This window comes from Salvelinus fontinalis, chromosome 8 (assembly GCF_029448725.1).
Source record: "Salvelinus fontinalis isolate EN_2023a chromosome 8, ASM2944872v1, whole genome shotgun sequence".
Taxonomy (NCBI): domain Eukaryota; kingdom Metazoa; phylum Chordata; class Actinopteri; order Salmoniformes; family Salmonidae; genus Salvelinus; species Salvelinus fontinalis.
Genome location: NC_074672.1, coordinates 11,868,600 through 11,882,188, shown reverse-complemented (window position 1 = coordinate 11,882,188; position 13,589 = coordinate 11,868,600). Strand labels below are relative to the sequence as shown.

The 13,589-nt window shown below is 44.7% G+C and overlaps 1 protein-coding gene across 1 annotated transcript; it reads left to right on the top strand.

The window, feature by feature from the left end:
• Positions 1 to 1,464: 1,464 nt before the first annotated feature.
• On the top strand, positions 1,465 to 8,939 carry wnt1 (wingless-type MMTV integration site family, member 1). The gene is made up of 5 exons (XM_055931064.1): positions 1,465 to 2,149; positions 2,498 to 2,603; positions 4,283 to 4,536; positions 4,782 to 5,047; positions 5,618 to 8,939. The coding sequence occupies exons 1-5, from the start codon at positions 2,140 to 2,142 to the stop codon at positions 6,107 to 6,109; spliced, it is 1,128 nt and encodes a 375-aa protein (XP_055787039.1). The 5' UTR covers positions 1,465 to 2,139; the 3' UTR covers positions 6,110 to 8,939.
• The last annotated feature ends 4,650 nt before the right edge of the window (positions 8,940 to 13,589 follow it).

The following is a 13,589-nucleotide window of genomic DNA, read 5'->3' as shown; positions in this document are numbered from 1 at the left end:
GCCCGTTTGAGCTGCAACTTTAAGAAGCGGGAGTATAATCGATGTAGGATAGCACTCATTAAAACCGCTGGACAAAAGGTCACTTCCTTCTGCTATCATGTCTTTAAACCATGAGATAGAGAGAAAGATCATTAATTATCAGATGCCATAATTCCATTACGGATGATGTACGCGTAGGCTGATCCTATACCTAAACAAAAAAATCCACTCCAATCATATTGAAAAACAAATATAGACTAAGGACATCAAGTAGCCTGATTTCAAATAATTCTATGTCTGGGTTTATGTGGTGATGGGAGAAAAATCGATAGTTACATATCGGGATATGATTTTTGACCCTATTTCATACTTTTTTGACAATATCCCAATATAATTTTTGCGTTAGTTGGCTGTGAATACACCTGCACCAAAATACCAGTATTTTTCCTTTATAGCTTATGTTCTCCATCATCTTTTTAAATAGGAAGGCAATTTGTTTTCAGCACTTTTATTTCCATGACTAATCAAAACTTGTTTTTGTTTTCTCGTGGCTCTCTCTTATCCCTCTGCAGCAGACATATGGTGAGCAATATGTTTGGAACATTGAATCGCAATACATATACAATCGTGAGAATCGTGAGAATTACAATGCATATCATATTGCACCAAAGTATCGTGATAATATCGTATCTGAGTTCCTTGGTAATTCCCAGCCCTAGGTCTATGGGGGATATTTGCTCATACTCCACAGTCTGTGGATGATGAGTTGGAGACGGCGCAGTGTGGCTGCTGCTCTGATCACCAGCCATGCGTTGAGGGAGGTCTGCACGCTAGATGTTTTGGGAATTAATTTACGTCTAATTCCCTCGCTTTTCTTTTTGGGTGACATTTATCAAACCTAAATCTTTTCAAATATGATTCATCATCTCAAATGTGAATAATTCAAATGCCGACAGCATCCTCTCTAAACTAAACCCTCTTCCCAATATGATGAAGCATCATGATTCATCAACTTGGGTCTCATTCATTAATCATGAGAATGTATCATGTAGGCCATTATTTTTGATGATTGTGTGTGTGTGTGTGTGTGTGTGTGTGTGTGTGTGTGTGTGTGTGTGTGTGTGTGTGTGTGTGTGTGCGTGCGTGCGTGTGCGTGCGCAAAGTTCGGCAAGAGTGAGACAGTCTCCCAAAATATGTTTTATATTTTAATTGGGCACAAAATGTAGGTCTCTAAGTTGGCATTATTTAATAACAAAAAAATAAGACAAATAAATGGTTTAAGCTGATGGAATGAAGAGGCAGAGAAATGGTTCAAGCCACTAAAAACATATTGAGAATGTATACGACAGAGTTTGATAAAGAAGGAGGAGACGCGGTTAAGGGAGTAATCCTACCAGCGGTAAAAAGGCCGTTTAGATGGTTCATATTCCGCTGTAACTGTACTGTACCGTGCCACCGACCAGCCTCTTGCATACAGAATAGCCGGAGAACACCACACTGTGCGCACTCACAGTCACAGCAAATCTCCACACACAGACACACACATCTCAGTGTTTTGACTTGAGAGGGACCTCATTCAGGAAGACAAACTGGATGTGGAAGACAGAGCATGAGTCAGCATTAAATTCCCTCATTTCCAAGGAATCGATGGATTCTTTGATTACCGTGAGATTCCGTCAGTAATATGTGCAATTTACACTGGTGGATTTTTTTCCTTTCTCATCTGTTCTGTCCGGTTTTGTTTTCTTTATTCATTGTGCCCTATGAAGAGAATTAACTTCCCTCCTTCCAATCCTATTGAAAAGGGGGGCAGAAAAAAAACAGAGGGAGATGAGAGCAGCAAATCCCTTTTTCATTCCTCTTGTAGTGCTCAATAAGAGAAGAATGTGTCGCCTATCACTCACGGAGGGGATCAAGTCTTCCGGACTGTCCCACGCGCTCAATGCGCTGCTGTGCAGAGCAGAGATAGACAGAGAGAGCACGTGAGGAGAACAGCAGCAGCAGCGTCCAGCAGCCTAGACTGAAAAGCCACTACATAGGAGGACTCATTTAGCAACCTGTTTCCTCTGTCTGAGAGTCTCCTCACCAGATTCATTTCAGGCAATTGCTATAAAACAGGCTCCTCGTTGCTTTTTCACCTCTCAAGTCCCTCTCTTTGGAATGTGGTGTGGTGAGTAGGAATTTGATGCGTTAGGCTACCTGCTCTAATTTGATAACCTGTGTTGGAGAATGACAGGCAATCGGAGAGATGAATAACCCGGTAGCCTAACTTTTATAATGAGTGACTCCTGTAACACGAGAACGCAATCGAATTATTTATTGTAAAAATAACTGCCCTGTTTTCATGATCGTTTAATTTATGGGCCATGGGGTGAACACATGCCTATTCCATCTGCCAGATTTATTTGTGCTTAAAAATAGGATTGTTATCATAATTAGAACCAGGTATAAAAAGTGCCTGGAATTCAGATGTGGAACTTTGACATTTGCCTGCTCTCTCTTCACATTGTAATTGAAGACACAATGAGGATCCTCACACTGCTTCTGGGGGTGAAAGCCGCGTGCATCCTGCTGGTCTCCTCGCTCCCGGGCACGGGAGCAGTCAACAATAGCGGCCGGTGGTGGTGAGTAGTTGACTTTACTTGTGATGTAGTCATTCAATTAAATGCGCCTCCTGAGGACCTGCTCATTTCGACGGAGGGTGCAGCAAAGGAGCCAGTAAAGTGGTACATTGGTTTATTGCCTGAAATATGCTGTGCTCTTCTCCAACTGAATTAACACTTAAGCAAAGTTGATGGACCTGTTATGCTCGAAATAATCATGTGTTATTGTTGGCACCCGATTCATTATTTCAGTTCGTTTCTGGTAGAAAATCAAGCAGCAACCACAAGCCATTTAATATTTGAAGGTATTTGGATACCACTTCCCAATTAGAGCGAGCAACTAATTAAATAGATCTAGCCGGTTTTCAATCGAAATGAATAAGGCCCACTTTCTCCATTAAATTATTTGATGTAAAGGGAAGTGTTATGTTTCAATATGATAACGATTTCATTTATTTAGGGATCGGTTGCAGCCCATATTTATTCAAGTCAGCCTCTCTCCCCGTCTCTCTTTCTGTCTCCCTCTGTCTCTCCCCCTGGTCATTTTGACAGTGTGGCTTGAACGCGAGACAACATTTTTCTGTCCAATGTGGGATAAATAAAAAATGGATGTATTTCATGGCAAAGAGCAGTTCCATTCAATGTCGTATTCTCAACATTCCACTCTATATAGGATTCACTGTAGGATGCCAATGTCTGCATACATTTGTTATAAACTATCAAACCAAAATGTGAAAATAGTTTCTTACACTAGCTTATGTGGACAAATATAAATTAATTAGGCTTATGTCAATTGAATAATATGCATTCTGTCAAATTAAATACATATAATCCCTACACTGCAAAGATAACAGTTGCATAAATAATACTTAAATTAATAATGAAAGTGATAACGCAGACCTCAGTATAATTAATTAGCCTAGTGGTTAGAGCGTTGGGCAAGTAACCGTAAAGATTGCTAGATCGAATTCCCGAGCTGACAAGGTAAAAATCTGTCGTTCTGCCCCTGAACAAGGCAGTTCCTAGGCTGTCATTGAAAATAAGAATTTGTTCTTAACTGACTTGCCTAGTTAAATAAAAAATAAATGTTACATTTTGGAAAGCCTTGCAAAGTCACTGGGGTAAGCTATTTGTTTGATATGGGTCTGTCTGACATCTAAACCAATCCTTATCACTACAATATGCCAAGAAAATAAATAAGGAAAATACAAAACGAGAGAGAAGAAAATTGGATTGCAATATTTATCCGAATAGGGGATCATAACGTTCCATAGACTGGACCGACCGCGCACTACCGTCTGGCACTGATTAGTCAATTAATAACGATGAGTCTTTCTGATTGCTAACGGTTTGCAGGAGACACCAATTAGGAACGTAACTGAAACCATAAATATAGTAGATGACAATGCAATATGGCAGTCATGTAGTCAATAATGGCAGCCATAATCAGTTTCAATTAAGTAGATTGTAGATATATTGAAGTTGCTTGTTATTTCTTGTGACTGATACTCAAATTCCAATTAAACTGTTTACATGATCCAATTCTTATATGTAATCCAATTTTTAACCGAATCCTATATGAATAAATACATTTGAACCCAATTAATTGTTTTAAAGTCAATAGATATAATTAAAGAACCAATGTATGAGCTTCTCTCTAACTAACTGATTCCACCCTGTCTTCTCGTCCTCTTTGCTAGGGGGATTGTGAATGTGGCCTCCTCTGCCAACCTCCTCACCAACTCCAAGAATGTCCAGTTGGTCCTGGACCCTAGCTTGGCCCTGCTGAGCCGTCGCCAGCGCCGCCTCATCCGCCAGAATCCGGGGATCCTCCACGCTATCGCAGCCGGCCTGCATACTGCCATCCAGGAGTGCAAATGGCAGTTCAGGAACCGCCGCTGGAACTGCCCGACCACCCACAGCCCGGCAATATTTGGCAAAATCGTCAACCGCGGTGAGTTGTCTGTTGTCCTTCCTGACCTCCTCACTAAGGCAACCGGTAGACATTTTTGGCGAAGAATGTCATGGAATCTTGGTTTCTCTCGTAGACCCTTTGGGAAGATAAAAGCCTATCTTTACATATCTTGAGATTCTGACATTTAAATCATAATTCAGACCAGATTGCACATAGTTGCATTACTATTGACTGCCAAAAAAGGTTGTATAGGCTAAAGAGAATTTCTGCTGTTGACGTGTCAGGTTGCCGAGAGACGGCATTTGTGTTTGCGATCACGAGTGCGGGGGTGACCCATGCGGTGGCTCGCTCCTGCTCTGAGGGGGCCATTGAGTCGTGCACCTGTGACTACCGTCGCCGGGGGCCTGGGGGCCCTGACTGGCACTGGGGCGGCTGCAGTGACAACGTGGACTTTGGCCGGATGTTCAGCCGGGAGTTTGTGGACTCCAGCGAGAGAGGAAGGGATCTCCGATACCTCAACAACCTACACAACAACGAGGCAGGGAGAATGGTGAGGGGGCCGTTGATTCATAGATAGAGTACATAATGAAACGCTATGTTCATTCCTTTTCAGGGATCCCCCTGTATCAATCCATTATTCTGAATTCCAGTCATGTTTTCCTTCACATTTCTTCTCTTCACATTCTTCCACATTTTCTTTGCTCTTCACCGTTTTTCAAAATGTTCTTATCTGTTCACATCATCCATGTTTTATTTTCTCCATTGCTAATTCCCTGTGTCTTCTCTCTCCCCTGTGTCTTCTCTCTCTCCCCTGTGTCTTCTCTCTCTCCCCTGTGTCTTCTCTCTCTCCCCTGTGTCTTCTCTCTCTCCCCTGTGTCTTCTCTCTCCCCCTGTGTCTTCTCTCTCCCCCCTGTGTCTTCTCTCCCCCCCTGTGTCTTCTCTCTCCCCTGTGTCTTCTCTCTCTCCCCTGTGTCTTCTCTCTCTCCCCTGTGTCTTCTCTCTCTCCCCTGTGTCTTCTCTCTCTCCCCTGTGTCTTCTCTCTCTCCCCTGTGTCTTCTCTCTCCCCTGTGTCTTCTCTCTCTCCCCTGTGTCTTCTCTCTCCCCTGTCTTCTCTCCCCAGACAGTGTCGTCAGAGATGCGGCAGGAGTGTAAATGCCATGGCATGTCAGGGTCATGCGTCGTGCGTACCTGCTGGATGCGTCTACCCAGCTTCCGCACCGTGGGGGACTTCCTGAAGGACCGCTTCGACGGAGCCTCCCGGGTCGTCTACGCCAACAAGGGCTCCAACCGCGCCTCTCACCGCGCCGACCCACGTCATCTCGAACCCGAGAACCCCGCCCACAAACCCCCATCGTCCAGAGACCTGGTCTACTTCGAGAAGTCGCCCAACTTCTGCTCCTACAACGGCAAGACGGGTACCCACGGTACCTCTGAGAGGAACTGTAACAGCTCGTCTCCGGCGCTGGACGGGTGTGAGCTCCTGTGTTGCGGTAGAGGGTTCAAGACCCAGACTGAGAAGGTCACTGAGAGGTGTCACTGTACGTTCCACTGGTGCTGCCATGTCAGCTGCCTCAACTGCACCAGCACACAGACGTTACACCAGTGCCTCTGATCAGGGGTGAACCAGGGGGACAGGGATGGGGAGGTGAAGATGAGCTGGTTCTTTGGGTAGGTGGTGTGTAGATAGAGGAGTAGGGTCCTGTGGGTTGGCGAGGTAGATAAGGGAAGGTCTAACTCTATAAAGGGGCAATTGGAGGGTGAAAAAAAGTGAATACCGGGAGTACTAGATATGAATCAAAGTACTAGATATGAATCGAAGTACTAGATTTGAATCAAAGTACTAGATTTGAATCAAAGTACTAGATTTTAATCAAAGCACTAGATTTTAATCAATGTTTTTGAGGAAGAAAGAAGAGGGAAAGCACAACTATGACTACAGGGTGTAGGAAGAGGGCGGGTGTGTTGTGTGTGAACATGTGTGCTTACGTGTGCTTGCTACTGACACTGTGGTAACGTGAGAGTATGTAAGTGTGCTTACTGGGTTTTTAAATGTTGTAGCTATCCAACCATGTAGAATGGAATGGAAACCAATCCTCTCTATGGCTTCCCAGCACGAGTAACAAGACCAGAGGCAGCTTAGGTAAAAGGAAGTAGTTAAACAGGAAATAGAATTGTGGCAAGGAATAAGCAAACAAAATTAGTCAGAGAGACGCTGCGATTTAAGGCTTTTGCCCTCTCTGACCTTACAAGATACAGTTCGTCTCTCTGTTCTCTTCACCTCTTCCCTCTACAGCAAGAGAGAGGAGTGTGGGTAGTGGAGAGAGGAGTGATGGGAGAGGAGGAGAGAGATGTGAGGAGGGGACAGGAGTAAGTTACTGGACAATGTCAGACAGATGTCTCTGTGGCGGGACAAACACAAGCATGGTCTCTCATAAACCGGTGAAGAACTTTAACAAGAGGGTGGTTATTTTAAACATCACAGTTTCCCCCCCGTTCTTTTGCTACAGCTACTTTCCTCACATAAAATAGTGTGAAGTATATCTCTCGGCATGTGCAGTCCTCTCCCCTAATTGCTATGTACTTAGGCCCTGGACGCAAACCAAGCCGTTATGATTCCCTGTCGAACTCACCACACATGCCCTCTTTGTTCAGATTTCTCTGGAATCTTCTACACCTCAACCCGGAGTTACCACAGTGATTTACTGCACCACGGTAACTGACGTTAAATGACTGGACGTTGTAGGATAACAGAAAACCGTTAGACAAAATGTTATATCAGCCTGGAATAAATTATAATATGTATGAATAGTTTTAATGTAGTATCAATACACTGAATATTGGAGAGTATAACTAGATGTATGTTTTAGTGTAGGAGATAGGGGCACTGCAAGAGAACTGGGGTGAACTGCCAAATAGTGAGACCTGCAGTATGGCAACCCTGTCCATAAAATGGGAACCAGTGCCAAATAGTGATACCTGGAGTCAACCTTGCAACCTATTCTGTTAGCCTAGGAGGTATACCTATGTTGACAAAGACTAAAGACATTGCCCTGCTGTGGCAACATGTGACAAGTGTGTAAAATAATCCAATATCTTCCTGTCCAAGTTTACAGTGGACAGACATAGGTTTTCCCATTCAATATGACCTGCATCTAGCTGTGTACCATCAATTGAGTAGAAAACCTTTAAAGCTGCAATATGTCACTTTTTGGGCGACCCAAACAAATCCACATAGACATTTGAGTTATAGATATGTCATCCTCATTGAAAGCAAGTCTAAGAAGTGGTAGAGCTGTTCTATGTGCACTATTTCTTTGCTTCCCGTGATTATATTTTGCATCTTTTACTGTTGCGTTTGTACACCTGCTTCAAACAGCTGAAAATACAATATCTTGGTTATGTAAAATATATTTCACAGCGGTTTACATGGTACAATGTTTCTCTACACTATACTTGCTTGCTTTGCCACATAAACTGAAATTAGGTGAACTATTAGAATTTTAGCAACCAGGAAATGGCGGAGCGATTTCTGCATAGTGCATCTTTAATATAAGGCCACTACAAAGGGAAATGTATTGTATATCAGCTCAGAAAACCAAAATGTAAATAATATATATAGAAATATATATTTATTCTGAAGTTACTTGCAATTTGAGGGAAGAATGATTTATGCACCTGTTATAATCCAATGGATGGAAGGAGAGAAGATATGCTATCATTAGTCATGTCAGATCATGATTTTATTGAACTGTTATTTTGTTTATTTCCATTCATGAAGATTACGCAGATTTGTCGAGGGTGGGAAACAGAATTTGTTCGAAAATTAGCGAAACATTCTTCTTTCTTCCCTGCAAATAAAGGGCAATTCCATCCACTTTTCAACCTAATTTTCACTATCTCCAGCACAATAACGATGTCTATGTATGTTAAAACGGCGATATCCTACGTTTTGTAGAAACTAATAGAGTTGAAAAAGTTCTACCTGATGACATCAAAAGTTTTAAAAACATTTTAAAACAGTGATTTTCAAACACTACGAGATTCGTGGTGACGTGGCCTGAAACTCATAGCAGGTTTTGAAAATCACTGTTTTTCTTACTTTTAATCCTAGCCTGTGATGTCACAATATTTTTTTAGGAGATTTCTTCTTAAGCATGGATCTCAGAAATGCACTGTTTTCACATATGTCGACACTGGTATGATGCTGGTGATAATGAATGTGATGTTGAAAAGTGGCAAAATTGCCCTTTTACACCTGTTTTTGTCATGCACTGAATATTACCATTCTGGTTTATGTAAATACAAAAATATTTATTACTGTGGATGTTTTATACTGTTATAGAGAGAAAGAGTAAAACAAAGAATTATAGATCTTGTTCCTCAAAGATTTAGCTTTACGTTGTTTTGTATAATAGAACAATAAAGTTTATATTTTCAATTAAGTTGGAATGGAAATCAGTTCATGACTCCCCTGTATGTCACTATCTGTGTATTTTGCTCCTTGGCAATGGATGCCAATTGCTGGTCATATAGTTTCTGTGCTTGAGATGATATGTGAGAATAAAGGCCCATCCTTGGGTGTCCCAGTACTAATCCCATTACTTAAAAAACGCAGCAGTAGCCTTCCCACAGACAGCACACACACACACACACACACACACACACACACACACACACACACACACACACACACACACACACACACACACACACACACACACACACACACACACACACACACTCGCAGACACACACTTTAAAATCCCCCTATTGTAATATCAAATCCTGCAGTGCATCAGCTCTCTCACACACAAACTATACATCCCTGCCTATCTACTCCCTAACTCCACTCCCCTCCACAGAAGGATCCCAAATCCTGGAGACCAGGTCACATAGCTTAACTATTAAATAGGATTTAAACAGCACCAAATGTTTTGCTTCATTTACTTAATGTCGGAAAAAAATTATGAAACAATAGAAGAAATAATGAAAGACTGCAGTCCCCCCCAACCCCTCCACCCCACGCTCCCTGGCAGTCAGGCCTCAGCTTAACCACAAGAGCTTGGAAGGCACCCTGATAGTTTCCCCCAGCCTAACCCAGCCCACCGCAGCACAGCAATGGGATAGAGGGTCAGCCAGGCCGAGCGCCCCGCCAAACACACTCAACTGTCCTGTCCAACAACACACACCCGCACCCTAAAGGACCAGCCATGGGAACACAGGCAGTGTTACTGAAGGGACAGACAGACAGACAGGGGAAGGAGGAGAGCAGCAGAGTACGGTAACATAGGGTCACGTTGGAATGAAGTGAGGAGAATTTGGGAGTACAAGAGAGAGAGAATGAGTGCGAGAGAATGTCTTTATTCTTTTGGGACTTTTGTAAGTGTAATGCTTACTGTTAATTTTTATTGTTTATTTCACGTTTGTTTATTATCTAGTTCACTTGCTTAGGCAATGTTAACATATGTTTCCCATGCCAACAAAGCCCTTAAATTGAAATTTAATTGAATTGAATGAGAGAGAATGAAAGAGAGAGCAAGAATGAGGGAGAGAGCGATAGAGAGAATGAGAGAGCAAGAGAGATACTGAGAGATACTGAGAGAGAATGAGAGATACTGAGAGATACTGAGAGAGAATGAGAGAGAGAGAGAGAGAGAGAGAGAGAGAGAGAGAGAGAGAGAGAGAGAGAATGAGAGATACTGAGAGAGAGAGAGAGCGAGAGAGAGAGAAAGAGAGAGAGAATGAGAGAGAGAAAGAGAGAGAGAGAATGAGAGAGAGAGATTTCAGAAATGCATCTCTGAGAGAGAGAGATTGAGAGAGAGAGAGAATGAGAGAGAGTGAATGAGAGTGAGAGAATGAGAGCGAGAGGTGAAAACTGCCTGAGGGGAGGTGGTGGGTAAAGGGGTCTGTCATCGTGGGAGTGCTGAGGAGTCAGTGAGATGGAGGGTGAAGGGAGAGAGGAATAGAAGGGTCTGTCATCGTGGGAGTGCCCGAGGAGTCGGTGGTAGAGGGGCTGCTGGGTTGGGGGACAAATGTCACACGTGAGATGGGGTATGGGTGGAGGGATGGCGGGGGTGTGAAGTGGTGTGAGAGGGCAGTGGGAGAGGTAGTGTGGTTGGGGTAAGGGGGTGTGAAGGGGTCTGTCATTGTGGGAGTGCTGAGGAGTCAGTGGTAATTAGCTCAATTAGTGACAAAGGCAGTGTAATAAATACCGACTTAGTGTCTGGGTCCCTGCTGGCCTCTCCCCGCGCCGCCTGCCATGCCGCCCCGGCCTGACGGACAATTCATTAAACCGACAAAATACCCCACCGTCCAGGCGTGACGCAGCGAGTTAGCCCCCTACCGGCCCGACCCATTGTTCTAATTGTCTGGGCTGGAGTCACTTTGTGGCTCTCCTCCTCCTCACCCCCTCCTCTCCTCCTCCTCATCCCCCTAACACTCTACCCCTCTCCCCTTCAGAAAACCCATAGAGTTAATGCCCTCTACCTAACTCGCTGTAAGTAGGTGATCGGCAGGTTGTGAAAAAAAGGGTTTCCATGGGTCTGGGTGGGAGGGGGAGTGGTTGGATTAGGGGATGGAGGGAGGTTGCCTGGGAGTGCTGGGAGCAGCAGCGATCGGAATGCAGGAGAGATGAGTCCAGGAGCCTTGGATGCGGGACAAAGCGAGAGTTAATAAGGAAAGATTGAAGGGGTTTGGCGACAATGGGCCGCCACCCGAGTCGAGATAAAATTGCTTCCGCGGATTATTGGGGAGAGGGTGTGAGGCTTGTGGGGTGATAGTTTGTGTTGTGTTTGTGGATGTGTGCGTGCACTGTGTGTGTGTATGTGTATGTGCATGCATGTATGTGCGTGTGTTTTATTCAGAGTGTCTTGGATTGATGGCTGCCCCTCTGGTTGGGTGGGGAGCAGAGGACCGAGAGGAGGCTAGCCGGCTGTTCCCACAGTCTGTTCTGCTGCCGCCACCTTTGACACATGGCTCAGGGCTCTGCCAGGCGGGCGGTGGGGAGAGAGCATGGTGGGAAACCAACCCTCTGCTCAGGCGCAAACAACAACAACAGGAGTGTATTCACTGGGAACCAAACATAAAAAAACTGAACGAAACGGGGAGGGACCTCCAGTACCTGCATTTGTTCGATAGAAACTCTTGTTTTTCTGCTAAACGTTTCGCAACTGTTTGCTACGGTGTGCAATAATGATTACACCCCAGCTCAACAGCTCCTTGCACAATACAAATCCAGTAGCGTCTGAGCAGAGCAGACCAGGCAGCTAGGGTAGGAAAGGCAGGAACTCAACAACACTAGGGTTAAAAGAAGAAGAGGAGGTGATAGTACAGAGAGGGAGAGGTTAGAGAAGAAGAGGAAGTGATAGGACAGAGAGGGAGAGGTTAGAGAAGAAGAAGAGATGATAGTACAGAGAGGGAGAGGTTAGAGAAGAAGAAGAGGTGATAGTACAGAGAGGGAGAGGTTAGAGAAGAAGAGGTGATAGTACAGAGAGGGAGAGGTTAGAGAAGAAGAGGTGGGAGAGGTTAGAGAAGAAGAGGAGGTGATGGGATAGAGAGGGAGAGGTTAGAGAAGAAGAGGAGGTGATGGGATATAGAGGGAGAGGTTAGAGAAGAAGAGGAGGTGATGGGATAGAGAGGGAGAGGTTAGAGAAGAAGAGGAGGTGATGGGATAGAGAGGGAGAGGTTAGAGAAGAAGAGGATGTGATGGGATAGAGAGGGGGAGGTTAGAGAAGAAGAGGAGGTGATGGGATAGAGAGGGAGAGGTTAGAGAAGAAGAGGAGGTGATGGGATAGAGAGGTAGAGGTTAGAGAAGAAGAGGAGGTGATGGGATAGAGAGGGAGAGGTTAGAGAAGAAGAGGAGGTGATGGGACAGAGAGGGAGAGGTTAGAGAAGAAGAGGAGGTGATGGGACATAGAGGGAGAGGTTAGAGAAGAAGAGGAGGTGATGGGATAGAGAGGGAGAGGTTAGAGAAGAAGAGGAGGTGATGGGATAGAGAGGGAGAGGTTAGAGAAGAAGAGGAGATGATGGGATAGAGAGGGGGAGATTAGAGAAGAAGAGGAGGTGATGGGAAAGAGAGGGAGAGGTTAGAGAAGAAGAGGAGGTGATGGGATAGAGAGGGAGAGGTTAGAGAAGAAGAGGAGGTGATGGGATAGAGAGGGAGAGGTTAGAGAAGAAGAGGAGGTGATGGGACAGAGAGGGAGAGGTTAGAGAAGAAGAGGAGGTGATAGGACAGAGGGGGAGAGGTTAGAGAAGAAGAGGAGGTGATAGGACAGAGATGGAGAGGTTAGAGAAAGGGAGGGGGTGATGGGACAGAGAGGGAGAGGTTAGAGAAGAAGAGGTGGTGATGGGACAGAGAGGGAGAGGTTAGAGAAGAATAGGTGATGGGACAGAGATGGAGAGATTAGAGAAGAGGGAGAGGTTAGAGAAGAAGAGGAGGTGATAGGACAGAGAGGGAGAGATTAGAGAAGAAGAGGTGATGGGACAGCGAGGGAGAGGTTAGAGAAGAGGGAGAGGTTAGAGAAGAAGAGGAGGTGATAGGACAGAGAGGGAGAGGGAGAGGTTAGAGAAGAAGAGGTGATAAGACAGAGAGGGAGAGGTTAGAGAAGTAGAGTTGATGGGACAGAGAGGGAGAGGTTAGAGAAGAAGAGGTGATAGTACAGAGAGGGAGAGGTTAGAGAAGAAGAAGAGGTGATGGGATAGAGAGGGAGAGGTTAGAGAAGAAGAGGAGGTGATGGGATAGAGAGGGAGAGGTTAGAGAAGAAGAAGAGGTGATGGGATAGAGAGGGAGAGGTTAGAGAAGAAGAGGAGGTGATGGGATAGAGAGGGAGAGGTTAGAGAAGAAGAGGAGGTGATGGGATAGAGAGGGAGAGGTTAGAGAAGAAGAAGAGGTGATGGGATAGAGAGGGAGAGGTTAGAGAAGAAGAAGAGGTGATAGTACAGAGAGGGAGAGGTTAGAGAAGAAGAGGAGGTGATGGGATAGAGAGGGAGAGGTTAGAGAAGAAGAAGAGGTGATGGAATAGAGAGGGAGAGGTTAGAGAAGAAGAAGAGGTGATGGGATAGAGAGGGAGAGGTTAGAGAAGAAGAAGAGGTGA

Coding starts and splice junctions, on each gene's coding strand:
- wnt1 (XM_055931064.1), top strand. Junction 2,604..4,282: donor AACAATAGCGGCCGGTGGTG/GTGAGTAGTTGA, acceptor CCTCTTTGCTAG/GGGGATTGTGAATGTGGCCT. Junction 4,537..4,781: donor TGGCAAAATCGTCAACCGCG/GTGAGTTGTCTG, acceptor TTGACGTGTCAG/GTTGCCGAGAGACGGCATTT.